This window comes from Theropithecus gelada, chromosome 15, assembly GCF_003255815.1.
Source record: "Theropithecus gelada isolate Dixy chromosome 15, Tgel_1.0, whole genome shotgun sequence".
In the NCBI taxonomy this organism is placed as follows: domain Eukaryota; kingdom Metazoa; phylum Chordata; class Mammalia; order Primates; family Cercopithecidae; genus Theropithecus; species Theropithecus gelada.
In genome coordinates this window covers 49,523,465-49,537,351 of record NC_037683.1, presented here as the reverse complement: position 1 = coordinate 49,537,351, position 13,887 = coordinate 49,523,465, and the positions used below count along the sequence as shown (strand labels likewise).

General features: G+C 41.5%; 1 protein-coding gene across 3 annotated transcripts in view; it reads left to right on the top strand.

The window, feature by feature from the left end:
• ACO1 (aconitase 1) overlaps positions 1 to 13,639 on the top strand; it is a 68,382-nt gene extending 54,743 nt beyond the window's left edge. For all 3 annotated transcript variants that reach the window (XM_025359388.1, XM_025359390.1, XM_025359389.1), the window contains 3 exons: positions 2,183 to 2,305; positions 11,723 to 11,908; positions 12,807 to 13,639. In XM_025359388.1, the coding sequence (XP_025215173.1) occupies positions 2,183 to 2,305; positions 11,723 to 11,908; positions 12,807 to 12,920 (423 nt within the window). In that variant the 3' untranslated portion in view covers positions 12,921 to 13,639. The remainder of the gene's footprint in view (positions 1 to 2,182; positions 2,306 to 11,722; positions 11,909 to 12,806) is intronic.
• The last annotated feature ends 248 nt before the right edge of the window (positions 13,640 to 13,887 follow it).

The window sequence follows — 13,887 nt, the reverse complement described above, 5'->3', positions numbered from 1 at the left end:
AGCTACTTGGCAACGTGTTTCACCAAAATGAGGGAGTAAATCAAAGGGGAAGACATAGGATCCAGATGAAGGGAATCCCCAGAATGCTGGTGAAGGAAGAGTCCTCTGTAACAGGAATGCACCAAGCCCAGAGAGCAAGCAGTCAGCCCAAGTTGGAACAGGACTGAGAGCTCCAGGAATGATAGCTCCATGACAGAGATTTTAAAATGGTAAATTGCCTGATGTGTTTGAATGTCTTTAAAGGTGATTTGTACTGCAGGGCTTAATTAATGGGTAAGGACATAGAAACAGGAAAAACATAGGAAAAATGAAAATTACTGACTCCAGTGAAACATGTCTTAAATCACCAAGAAAAGGAAATCGTAGTACATTACCTGGCTCAGCTGTAAATAGTATTTACATCATCATAATCATGCAAACACCAAATGCTGACTTACCAAAAGAACTGTATCGGGAGGTTGGGGAGAAGCGAAATGTGTGGAAGAGGAGAGATTGTTAAGAAAAGTAAATCCTCAAAGTAGGAAATTGACAGATAATTTTTTAAAAATGGAGAAATCAAGAACTAGTAGTTTAAACATAATACGTAGAGATACACAGGCACAGTGACAGAAGAAAGAGCTAAATGCTGTGTTCTCTTTAGATGAGCATAAGAGTGCAGGGAGCTGTTTCTTTCTAAGCTGTCGATGGCTCTCAGCATGGCGCATTTAATAGAAAAGTCAGGAGACCTGAGTTCTAGACCTGCTTAGTCCCTCTGATCTTGGGTAACATGACGTGCTTTGCCATGAGACTGTCAACTTTGCAGTACTTTTTAAAGCACACACTTTCACATTTTTAATACCCAAAGCTATAATCTCTGAAAATATCAGATAAGTTGTTTCTTTCTGGTCTTTGAAAGGATCCAGACAGTTCAGTTAGACAGAAGAAGGTTTTCACCATTTCTGTGACAGTTTCTATATTTATGAGTTCTGTCTAGCTGAAGACATACAGAATCCTATCCACATTTAGGTAATGCCATGTGAAATTAACCACAGGTTCCATCAGTACACCAAAATACGAATTTGTGAAAATCTGTTTGAGAGTTTTCTGTAGCTCCTGTCTCTCCTTTGAGGAATTTTATCTTAGGACTTACATAGCCAGGAAAAATAATGGTACTGCTCAATCAGCAGAGATGATACCATGTCTTTGTAAAGTCTCAGTTCAGTGAGATATTCAGATTTCCTATGAGAAAACAAATCTATTTGTGTAAGATGTTTCTCATGTACTAAAATATTAATCTTTTTCTACCTTTTATTTACTTGGGCTTCCATTTGCATTTGTAGCATCTCTTCCCTTGACCTTCAAGAAGAAAGGTGACTAATAAAAGTTTGCGTTTTATATAATTTCAGAACATGTTACCTTCTTTGTGTTTTCCTACCTTTTACAACTGACCTCAGTGAGTTTCTGATATCAAGTCAAAATTAATGTTTAGGTCGGATTCTGTTTTTTGAGTTTTAAAATAGTTTAGTCAATGGAAAAGAAAAAATCTGATCTAGTTTCCTTCTGTCCCCTGATGCCTTAGGATTCCAATGTTTTTATAAAACCAACAACAATTAGGCATTTCTGTCAAAAGAATATAAAATGGTTTTTAAGAATACAAAATTTAAGGCCAGGTGCAGTGGCTTAAGTGCCTGTAATCCCAGCACTTTGGGAAGCCAAGGTGGGAGGATCATTTGAGGTCAGGAGTTCAAGACCAGTCTGGCCAACATGGTGAAACCCCACCTCTACTAAAAATACAAAAATTAGCCGGGTGTGGTGGTGTGCGCCTGTAATCCCAGCTACTTGGGAAACTGAAGCAGGAGAATCACCTGAACCCAGGAGGCAGAGGTTACGGTGAGCTGAGATCGTGCCACTGTACTCCAGCCTGGACGATAGAGCGAGACTCTATCTCAAAAAAAAAAAAAAAAAAATATATATATATATATAGATATATATAGATATATATAGATATATATAGATATATATAGATATAGATTTGGTAGAAGTAGAAAGATCAAGATAATTGGGAATTTGTAGACCAGATGTCTGATTGCACGGATTTGGTCATCTGCAGACCCTTCTGGCCCCGCCCTCACCAGGGCTCAGGGGACTTGTGTCCACTCTTTGCCTCTCCTGCATCTGTAAAACTTCCTTTTCTCTTCCTCAGCTTGATGTGTTTGATGCTGCTGAGCGGTACCAGCAGGCAGGCCTTCCCCTGATCGTTCTGGCTGGCAAAGAGTATGGTGCAGGCAGCTCCCGAGACTGGGCAGCTAAGGGCCCTTTCCTGCTGGTGAGTATGAAGCAGCGAGGAGGCAGCTCCCCTCTGAACTGTGAGGGTCCCCAGGCACAAATCCTGTTGCTTTACTTTCCAAGAAGATGTCAAGAAAGAGCAAGCTCAAAAAAGCATGTAGCGTTTATTCCTGGCCTGCTTCTTAGAGCCTCTGGATTTATTTTACTTGGTGAAGGGCCATGCAGAGTTGAACTGGATCTGTCATTGATTAATGAACCTTGGGGGTGTGTCTGTAGAACAGTTTTGGGGTAGGGTCTGTGAAATCTCTGAAACATATACAGAAGTGTATACAGATATCTTTCTTGGGGAGCGGTGTCATGGCTTTTATAACATTCTCAGAGGCTGAGGACCCCAGATTTATTCAAGTACCTTGTTCCAGGTGGATGTCAGGAATAAGCCAGAGCTATTGTATTGTCTGTCAGGTTCACAGAAGAGAAAAGGAGCCTGAACTTTTTCAGTAGTTACTTCGGCAAGAATGCGTTCTAAGTCTCCTGGAAAATTGGGAGAATCACTTTTTACAATTGCTCTTCACTGCCTATGAATATCTGTTTATGGGCTCTCCATGAGAGAGGGAAACTCACCCTGCACATACCCAGGCAGCTCTTTAGAACCTTCCGCCATCTCGGGGCTGCGCCTCTTGAGGTGTCCCCATGGAAGTGGCCATGCAGGGAGCAGAGAGCTTTTACCTCTTGATCATTTGCTTGCCCTAAAAGCAGAAAAGAATTGTGCCACCCAGCCTGAATCTTCAGGGTGGGGTAAACATGGCTTACCTGATGTCAATTTAAATCATTTATGGCTCGCAAATTAATGCACTTAGGAAACACTAAGTTCATATCTAGAAGTACAGTAAAAAAAATGTGGCCGTCTGGCAGGCAGTTCTCCAGACATCCAGGCTTCTGAAAATGTCTTTGAACATCACACCTATTATTTTCATTGGTTATTTTGCTCTGAGGAAAATAGAAATGTTCTCTGATTAGTTAGTAGTAGGTCAAAGGCCTGTCTTTTCTGGAAACTACTGAAAAGATCCAGATAATTGCAGAAGAAAAAGGATTTTAGGAAGTGGGTTGGGAGCTGGTAGCCAAAATGCGACCCAAGCAGTCAGCACTCAGGTAGGGAACTCTAAGATCTGATAGAGGATAAGAGAACTGGCCCCCAGGGGTTCTCTGGAGTCCAGACTTTTCTACAGAACCGCTGAGTTCTGGCTGCCCAGGAAGCCATGCGTTCTTCTGTTCTGTAGCTGTCCAGGCTGGGCCACTCAGCCGTGCTGGACTGTACTTACCAGAGAGCAGTGGACAGCTATGATTTACAGCTTCTGAAGCACAGCAGCATGGCCTTTGCACAGAGCTAGTGACATGAATAGGGTGTGTTTAGAAAGCTTTCTACTTCCCCAGAATACATCCACCTATCCCTAAAACCCTAGAAAATATCTACAGCCCCAAAGAATCTGCCCTCTCCCTGTAGCAGTGCTTCGCAAGTTTGGAAACACTATGGGACTATTATTTTGTTTTAATACCTGTGCTTGGATCTCATCTCCAGAGATTCTGGTTTAATTGGTAAGGAGAAAGGCCTGGACATTGGGATTTTAAAAGCCTCCCCTGCTAATTCTGGTATGCAGCAGTGGTTGAGAACCATTGCGCTATAGTTCACGGTTCTCAAAATTATAAGAATCACTAGTCCCCTCCCACCCATGCTCCCTGCAAGACATTCCAGTGCAGCAGATCTGGAATAGTACCCAAGTATCTATGTTTTCAACAAGCTCCTAAAGTGACCCTGGTGTTGGGCAATTAAAAGTGTGCCCTAGATATCAAGAGACCTCTTAGGGTATTTTAATATTATATGACAGTTATTAACTATAATAAACTGATGGGGAGTTCTAGTTAATGGAGTACCATTCTTTATTGCTGTATATTGCCGATTATAGATTCCCAGTAAAACATACTTTAAGCTTAGTATCAAGACTATATTCAACGCAATTTGGTCTTTGAAGCAGAAAGTGTAAAAGCAGTACACAAGAGGTAATTGTTTACTTTATCTGTGGTATGTTCTGAAAGTTGCTTTTTTGATTGAACTTTCTGTGCCTGCTGATACAGCTAAAATAGTGGGAAAAAAATCAAGGGAAAAATTTTATGTTGTTTTGCGATGTGGATTCCAGATACAATGTAAGTTTGCTCAAACATGTTACATCGCTTGTCAGACTCCAGGGTCCAAATACCAGATTCCAGCACTGACTCCCTGGGTAAAGGGGGACAATAAGGGCATCTACATCCCCGGGTTAGTGGAGGGTGGAATGAGAGGAATTATTTAAGTGCTTACATAGTGCCTTTACGTTGTGAGCAATCAGTGAAGACTAGCTGTTGTGTTATTTATCACTAGAGGATAACATTGTATGTAAAATATTAATCGGTACTTACAAATAATTTACGTGTGAGAACAGTTCTGACTTACAAAGTCTTTTGTTTGTTTTTTTTTAACAATCACCAGCTCAAGAAGCTTATAATGTGGGGTAGGGCACAGACCAGTAAATAGACAATTACAAAGCAATATAATAGAAGAAAACACGGTGTTATGAGGCAAACATAAGGACCACTAACTGAAGATTAATTACGCCATTTTCTGTCATCCTAGATGTATTCAAGATGTAATTCCCTTAGAGTACAAAGTTAATGTAAAAAAAAAAAAAAAATGCATCATTGTGACCTTCAGTCTAGAAGATGTATGGCAAAATTAGGCTGGAGCATCTTTTTCTCCTGTGATATTAGACATCTGATTTCACTGAAATATAGTATACAATTGCTGGAAATTAGGGCCTATAAAAGTCCATAAAACCAAGTGACTTTTCAAGATATAACAAAGGTAAAAGGTTACTGTCATCACTGTCTATGAATCATCTCATTATCAATATTCTAGACTTGGAAGTCTTAAAAAATAAAAAGCTTAAAGCTTTTTTTATTATTTTTATCAGATAATTAAACAATTCTTTGGTATTTAATACTAATATTTCAGAAATAGAACTCCAGAGTATTTCCAGATTTGCATACACTGACTGATTTTTAGGTTTATCATCCTTCGTTTTATAACGGAAGTGATTTCTTATACATTGATAGAATGTAGTATGATTGTAGTGACTTTTTTTACTCTGACATTAACTAAAAACATGGTGTAAATTGAGAATTATAGAGGTAGCAAGGCAAAGGTTACAAAATATATGCAAACATTTTTGTTTATTTGTATGCTGTATTTCATTGTTGTGTTTACTTTTTATTATTATACTTTAAGTTCTGGGGTACATGTGCAGAATGTGGAGGTTTGTTACATACATGTACACGTGCTGTGGTGGTTTGCTGCACCCATCAACCCGTCATCTACATTATCCTCCTAATGCTGTCCCTCCCATAGCCCTCCACCTGCCAACAGGCCCCAGTGTGTAATGTTCATTCCCCTCCCTGTGTCCATGGGTTCTCATTGTTCAACTCCCACTTATGGGTGAGAACGTGCGGTGTTTGGTTTTCTGTTCTTGTGTTAGTTTGCTGAGAATGATGGTTTCTAGCTTCATCCCTGTCCCTGCAAAGGACATGAACTCATCCTTTTTTATGACTGCATAGTATTCCATGGTGTATATGTGTCACATTTTCTTAATCCAGTCTATCTTTGATGGGCATTTGGGTTGGTTCCACGTCTTTGCTATTGGGAACAGTGCCACAGTAAATATACATGTGCATGTGTCTTTATAGTACAATGATTTATAATCCTTTGGGTATATACCCAGGAATGGGATTGCTGGGTCAAATGGTATCTCTGGTTCTGCATGCTTGAGGAATCACCACACCGTCTTCCACAATGGTTGAACTAATTTACACTCCCACCAACAGTGTAAAAACATTTGTTTCTTCCCACCCTCTCCAGCATCTGTTGTGTCCTGACTTTTTAATGATCGCCATTCTAACTGGCATGAGATGGTATCTCATTGTGGTTTTGATTTGGATTTCTCTAATGACCAGTGAGGATGAGCATTTGTTCATATGTATGTTGGCTGCATAAATGTCTTTTGAGAAGTGTCTGTTCATATCCTTTGCCCACTTTTTGATTGGGTTGCTTTTTACTTGTAAATTTAAGTTCTTTGTAGATTCTGGATATTAGCCCTTTGTCAGATGGATAGATTGCAAAAATTTCCTCCCATTCTCTAGGTTGCCTGTTCACTCTGATGATAGTTTCTTTAGCCGTGCAGAAGCTCTTTAGTTTTAATTAGATCCCATTTGTCAATTTTGGCTTTTGTTGCCATAGTTTTGGTGTTTTAGACAAGTCTTTGCCCATGCCTATGTCCTGAATGATATTGCCTAGGTTTTCTTCTAGGATTTTTATGGTTTCAGGTCTTACATTTAAGTCTTTAATCCATCTTGAGTTAATTTTTGTATAACATGTAAGGAAGGGATCCAGTTTCAGCTTTCTGCATATGGCTACCCAGTTTTTCCAACACCATTCATTAAATAGGGAATCCTTTCCCCATTGCTTGTTTTTGTCAGGTTTGTCAAAGATCAGATGGTTGTAGATGTGTGATGTTATTTCAGAGGCCTCTGTTCTGTTCCACTGGTCTATATAATTGTTTTGGTACTAGTAACATGCTGTTTTTATTACTGTAGCCTTGTAGTATAGTTTGAAGTCAGATAGCAGGAAGCATGACGCCTCCAGCTTTGTTCATTTTGCTTAGGATTGTCTTGGCTACGTGGGCCCTTTTTTGGTTCCGTATGAAATTTAAAGTAGTTTTTTCCAATTCTGTGAAGCAAGTCAATGGTAGCTTGATGTGGATAGCACTGAATCTGTAAATTACTTTGGGCAGTATGGCCATTTTCACAATATTTATTCTTCCTATCCATGAGCATGGAATGTTTTTCCATTTGTTTGTGTCCTCTCTTATTTCCTTGAACAGTGGTTTGTAGTTCTTGAAAAGGTCCTTCACATCCCTTATGAGTTGTACTCCTGAGTATTTTATTCTCTTTGTAGCAGTTGTGAATGGGAGTTCATTCATGATTTGGCTGTTTGTCTATTATCAGTGTATAGGAATGCTTGTGATTTTTGCAGATTGGTTTTGTATCCTGAGACTTTGCTGAAGTTGCTTATCAGCTGAAGGAGATTTTGGACTGAGACAGTGGGGTTTTCTAAATATACAATCATGTCATTTGCAAACAGAGACATTCCTATTTCAATACCCTGTATTTCTTTCTCTTGCCTATTTCCCTGGCCAGAACTTCCAATACTGTGTTGAATAGTAGTGGTGAGAGAGGGCATCCTTGTCTTGTGCCAGTTTTCAAAGGGAATGCTTCCAGTTTTTGCCCATTCAGCATGATATTGACTGTGGTTTGTCATAAATAGCCCTTACTATTTTGAGATATGTTCCATCAATACCTGGTTTATTGAGAGTTTTTAACATGAAGGGCTATTGAATTTTGTCAAAGGCCTTTTCTTTATCTATTGAGATAATCATGTGGTTTTTGTCTTTGGTTCTGTTTATGTGATGGATTACATTTATTGAATTGTGTATGTTGAACCAGCCTTGCATTCCCGGGATGAAGCCGACTTGATCATGGTGGATAAGCTTTTTGATGTGCTGCTGGATTTGGTTTGCCAGTATTTTGAGGATTTTTGCATTGATGTTCATCAGGGATATTGGCCTGAAATTTTCTTTTTTGTTGTGTGTCTGCCAGGTTTTGGTATCAGGATGATGCTGGCCTCATAAAATGAGTTAGGGAGGAGTCCCTCTTTTTCTATTGTTATTGTTAGGAATAGTTTCAGAAGGAATGGTACCAGCTCCTCTTTGTACCTCTGGTAGAATTTGGCTGTGAATCCGTCTGGTCCTGGGCTTTTTTTGGTTGGTAGGCTATTTATTACAGCCTCAATTTCAGAACTTGTTATTGGTCTATTCAGGGATTCAACTTCTTCCTGGTTTAGTCTTGGGAGGGTGTATGTGTCCAGGAATTTATCCATTTCTTCTAGATTTTCTAGTTTATTTGCATAGAGGTGTTTATAGTATTCTCTATACTGGTACTTTGTATTTCTGTGGGATCACTGGTGAGATTTCCTTTATCATTTTTTATTGCATCTATTTGATTCTTCTCTCTTTTCTTCTTTATTAGTCTGGCTAGCAGTCTGTTGATCTTTTCAAAAAACCACCTCCTGGATTAATTTTTTGAACAGCTTCTAGTGTCTCTATCTCCTTCAGTTCTGCTTTGATCTTAATTATTTCTTGCCTTCTGCTAGCTTTTGAGTTTGTTTGCTCTTGCATCTCTAGTTCTCTTAACTGTGATGTTAGGATGTTGATTTTAGAACTTTCCTCTTTCTCTTATGGGCATTTAGTGCTATAAATTTCCCTCTACACACTGCTTTAAGTGTGTCCCAGAGATTCTGGTACATTGTGTCTTTGTTCTCATTGGTTTCAAAGAACATCTTTATTTCTGCCTTCATTTCATTTTTTACCAGTCATTCAGGAGCAAGTTGTTCAGTTTCCGTGTAGTTGTGTGGTTTTGAGCGAGTTTCTTAATCCTGAGTTCTAATTTGATTGCACTGTGGTCTGAGAGACAGTTTGTTATGATTTCCATTCTTTTGCATATGCTGAGGAGTGTTTTACTTCCAATTATGTAGTCAGTTTTAGAAAAAGTGCAATGTGGTGCTGAGAAGAACGTATATTCTGTTGATTTGGGGTGGAGAGTTCTGTAGATGTCTATTAGGTCAGCTTTGTCCAGAGGTGAGTTCAAGTCCTGAATATCCTTGTTAATTTTCTGTCTTGTTGATCTAATATTGCCAGTGGGGTGTTAAAGTCTCCCACTATTATTGTGTGGGAGTCTAAGTCTCTTTGTAGGTCTCTGAGAACTTGCTTTATGTATTGGGTGCATATATATTTAGGAGAGTTAGCTCTTCTTGTCACATTGATCCCTTTACCATCATGTAATGGCCTTGTCTCTTTTGATCTTTGTTGGTTTAAAGTCTGTTTTATCAGAGACTAGGATTGCAACCCCTGCTTTCTTTTGCTTTCCATTTGGTTGGTAGATCTTCCTCCATCCCTTTATTTGGAGTCTATGTGTGTCTTTGCACTTGAGATGGGTCTTCTGAATACAGCACACTGATGGGTCTTGACTCTTTATCCAATTTTGCCAATCTATGTCTTTTAATTGGGGCATTTAGCCCATTTACATTTAAGGTTAATATTGTTATGTGTGAATCTGATCCTGTCATCATGATGTTAGCTGGTTATTTTGCCCGTTGATGCAGGTTCTTCATAGCATTGATGGTCTTTACAATTTGGTATGTTTTTGCAGTGACTGGTATCGGTTGTTCCTTTCCATGTTTACTGCTTGCTTCAGGAGCTCTTGTGAGGCAGGCCTGGTGGTGACAAAATCTCTCAGCATTTGCTTGTCTGTAAAGGATTTTATGTCTCCTTCACTTATGAAGCTTAGTTTGGCTGGATATGAAATTCTGGGTTGAAAATTCTTTAAGAATGTTGAATATTGGCCCCCATTCTCCTCTGACTTGTAGGGTTTCTGTAGAGAGATCCATTGTTAGTCTGATGGGCTTCCCTTTGTGGGTAACCTGACCTTTCTCTCTGGCTGCCCTTAACATTTTTTCCTTTGTTTCAACCTTGGTGAATCTGACAATTATGTGTCCTGTTGAGTATCATTGTGGTGTTCTGTGTATTTCCTGAGTTTGAATGTTGGCCTGCCTTGCTAGGTTGGGGAAGTTCTCCTGGATAATATCCTGAAGAATGTTTTCCAACTTGGTTTCATTCTCCCTGTCACTTTCAGGTACACCAGTCAAACATAATTTGGTCTTTTCACATAGTCCCATATTTCTTGGAGGCTTTGTTCATTTCTTTTCACTCTTTTTTCTCTAATCTCTGATATATTTTCTTGATCGATTCAGCTATTAATACTTGTATGTGCTTCACAAAGTTCTCATGCTGTTTTTCAGCTCCATCAGGTCATTTATATTCTTCTCTAAACTGGTTATTCTAGTTAGCAATTCATCTAACCTTTTTTCAAGGTTCTTGGCTTCCTTGCATTGGGTTAGAACATGCTCCTTTAGCTTGGAGGAGTTTATTAGTACCCACCTTCTGAAGGGTACTTCTGTCAATTTGTCAATCTCATTCACTCTCTAGTTTTGTTCCCTTGCTGGCGAGGAGTTGTGGTCCTTTGGAGAAGAGCCATTCTGGTTTTTGGAATGTTCAGCCTTTTTGCACTGGTTTCTCCCCATCTTTGTGGATTTATTTACCTTTGGCCTTTGATGTTGGTGACTGTCGGATGGGGTCTCTGAGTGGATGTCCTTTTTGTTGATGTTGATGCTATTCCTTTTTGTTTGTTAGTTTTCCCTCTAACAGACCCCTCTGCTGCAGGTCTGCTGAAGTTTGCTAGAGGTCCACTCCAGACCCTGTTTGCCTGGGTATCAGCAGCAGAGGCTGCAGAACAGCAACAATTGCTGCCTGTTCCTTCCTCTGGAAGCTTCATCCCAAAGGGGCACCCACCAGCTGCCGGCCAGAGCTCTTCCAGTCAGGATACACGGTCAGGGACCCACTTGAGAAGGCAATCTGGCCTTATCAGAGCTCGAATGCTGGGCTGGGAGAACCGCTACTCTCTTCAGAGCTGTCAGGCAGGGACATTTAAGTGTGCTGAGGCTGCGCTCACAGCCACCCCTTCCCCTAGGTGCTCTGTCCCAGGGAGATGGGGGTGTTGTCTATAAGTGCCTGGCTGGGGCTGCTGCCTTTTTTCAGAGATGCCCTGCCCAGGGAGGAGGAATCTAGATTTGCCATCGGCCATGCTGAGCTGTGGTGGGCTCCACCCAGTTTGAGACTTTGTTTACACTGAGGGTAAAACTGCCTACTCAAGCCTCAGCAATGTCCAATGCCCCTCCCCCTACCAAGCTCAAGCATCCCAGGTTGACCTCAGACTGCTGTGCTAGCAGCAAGAATTTCAAGCCAGTGGATCTTAGCTTTCTGGGCTCCTTGCCGGTGTGGGACCCGCCAAGCCAGGCACTGGAGGGAATCTCCTGGTCTGCCAGTTGCAAAGGCCATGGGAAAAGTGCAGTATCAGGCCGGACTGCACCATTCCTCCCGGTACAGCCTCTCATGGCTTCCCTTGGCTAGGAGAGGGAGTTTCCTGACCCTTTGTGCTTCCTGGGTGAGGCAACGCCCCAACCCACTTGGGGTCACCCTCTGTGGGCTGCACCCACTGTCCAACCAGTCCCAATGAGATGAACTGGGTACCTCAGTTGGAAATGCAGAAATCACCTGCCTTCTGTGTTGATCTCACTGGGAGCTGCAGACTGGAGCTGTTCCTATTCGACCATCATGCCAGCTCTCTCACAGAGTCTTTTGTAAATCTGTATATCCGAAGAAAAGATTGGAACTGTGTCTAAACTTCTGCTTTTATTCATCAGGGAATCAAAGCTGTCCTGGCCGAGAGCTATGAGCGCATTCACCGCAGTAACCTGGTTGGCATGGGGGTGATCCCACTTGAATATCTCCCTGGTGAGAATGCAGATGCCCTGGGGCTCACAGGGCGGGAACGATACACTATCATTATTCCAGAAAACCTCAAACCACGAATGAAAGTTCAGGTCAAGGTAAGCTGGAGCCTCTATGCCAGGCCCCATCAAAAGGGGTCCCCTTGTTTGTAACCAGTCTTGTTAGAAGGAAATTAGTGAGGTTTGGAAGGTAAAAAAAAAATCACTCAGTAGGACTGCATTAGACTTAGGAGGCCTACTAGCACCTTTTCTATGGATGATGCCTATGGATTTATTAATTTCTCTGTTTATTCATAGAGTTATCCTCAGTTCCATTCTTACCTCCCACCCCCTACTGTACGCTGTTCCCGGTCTCACTCAGCCCAGAGGCAGAAGATCATGATGGAGCTCAGGAATGTTACATTTCACATTCCCTAAAACATTTCACTATAAAAATGTGAGCAACAGATATACTCACTCCTCCCTAAGCCTGCCCATAGGCACCAGGCTTTGATTAGCCCAAGAGTAAAACTGACAGATCCCTAGGCAAGGTAAAGATAAAGTGCCCAGCACCAGGTCCCAGGGGGGATTCGGTGTCTGTGTCTCAGATAAGCAGGTGGGCCAGCTGCCTAAGGGACAACCTTAATGAAATCTCTGCTGATTGGATATTCCGTCCACAGGGAGCCCCCAGAGGTTTAGAAAATATCACCCCAAGGATATTAATAGCTACTGCCCTGAGAGGCCATTTCTAGTTCTTAGATGCCTCTCCCCTCCAATCATTTGCAGTCTGCGTGATTCTTAAACTTTAATGGGCAAAGCAGCCTCCCAGGGATCTTGCTGAAATGCATCTTCTGATTTAGTGGGTCTGGGCTGGGGCCAGCACCCTTACATGTCCCCATGTGCTGCTGGTGTTGCTGACGTGTGGACCACACCTGAGGGGCAGGCTGGGCAGAATCTCCTCTGAACAGAGCTGTCTCGCCGCCTCCCTCAGTGATTCTTCTGTTTCTTTGTGCCGCAGCTGGATACTGGAAAGACTTTCCAGGTTGTCATGAGGTTCGACACTGATGTGGAGCTCACTTATTTCCTCAATGGGGGCATCCTCAACTACATGATCCGCAAGATGGCCAAGTAGGAGACCTGCACTTGGTGCTGCGCCCAGGGAGGAAGTCGCACCACCAGCCAGCCCAGGCCCTGGTGGAGAGGCCTCCCTGGCTGCCCCTGGGAGGGGTGCTGCCTTGTAGATGGAGCAAGTGAGCACCAGGGTTTTGGTGCCAATCCTGCAGGCACAAAACCAGAAGTTTCTACATTCTCTATTTTTGTTAATCTTCTCTTTTTCCAGAATTTGGAAGCTAGAATGGTGGGAATGTCAGTAGTGTCAGAAAGAACCAAGCTTGTCTTTAAAGTTACTGATCACAGGACGTTGATTTTTCACTATTTCCTATTAATCTTCAGCTGAACACAAGCAAACCTTCTCAGGAGGTGTCTCCTACCCTCTTATTGTTCCTCTTACCCTCTGCTCAATGAAACCTTTCTCTTGAAGGTCATTTTCCTTTCTATATTATACCAGTGTTAACTGACATGTATAGATACAAACTCTTCACACTTCAAATCAGAGCAGTGATTCTCTCTTCTCTCCCCTTTTCCTTCAGAGTGAATCATCTAGACTCCTCATGGACAGATCGGGTGTTGAAGTTTTTTTGATTATGTACCTTTTGATAGATCCACATAAAAAGAAATGTGAAGTTTTCTTTTACTATCTTTTCATTTATCAAGCAGAGACCTTTGTTGGGAGGCGGTTTTGGCAGAACACATTTCTAATTTGAATGAAATGAAATCTATTTTCAATGAAAACATGTTGACTTTGAGTTTTGCTGTGTTTGTGGCTGGAATTTGGGACATTTAGTGCAGAGTGAATCCCAGACTATGTCATTAGGGAAGCCTGAACAACCTTCATATTCTCCCATTTTTACAACTCTATCAGAATTGTACAGGTATAATGGAAATGTTTAGGAACCATTATGCTCTACCCTGTTTGGGAGCAGACAAGAGGGAAGAGTAGCCTACTAGCAGTAGCAATGATGTGAGTACGTAAGGAAAAG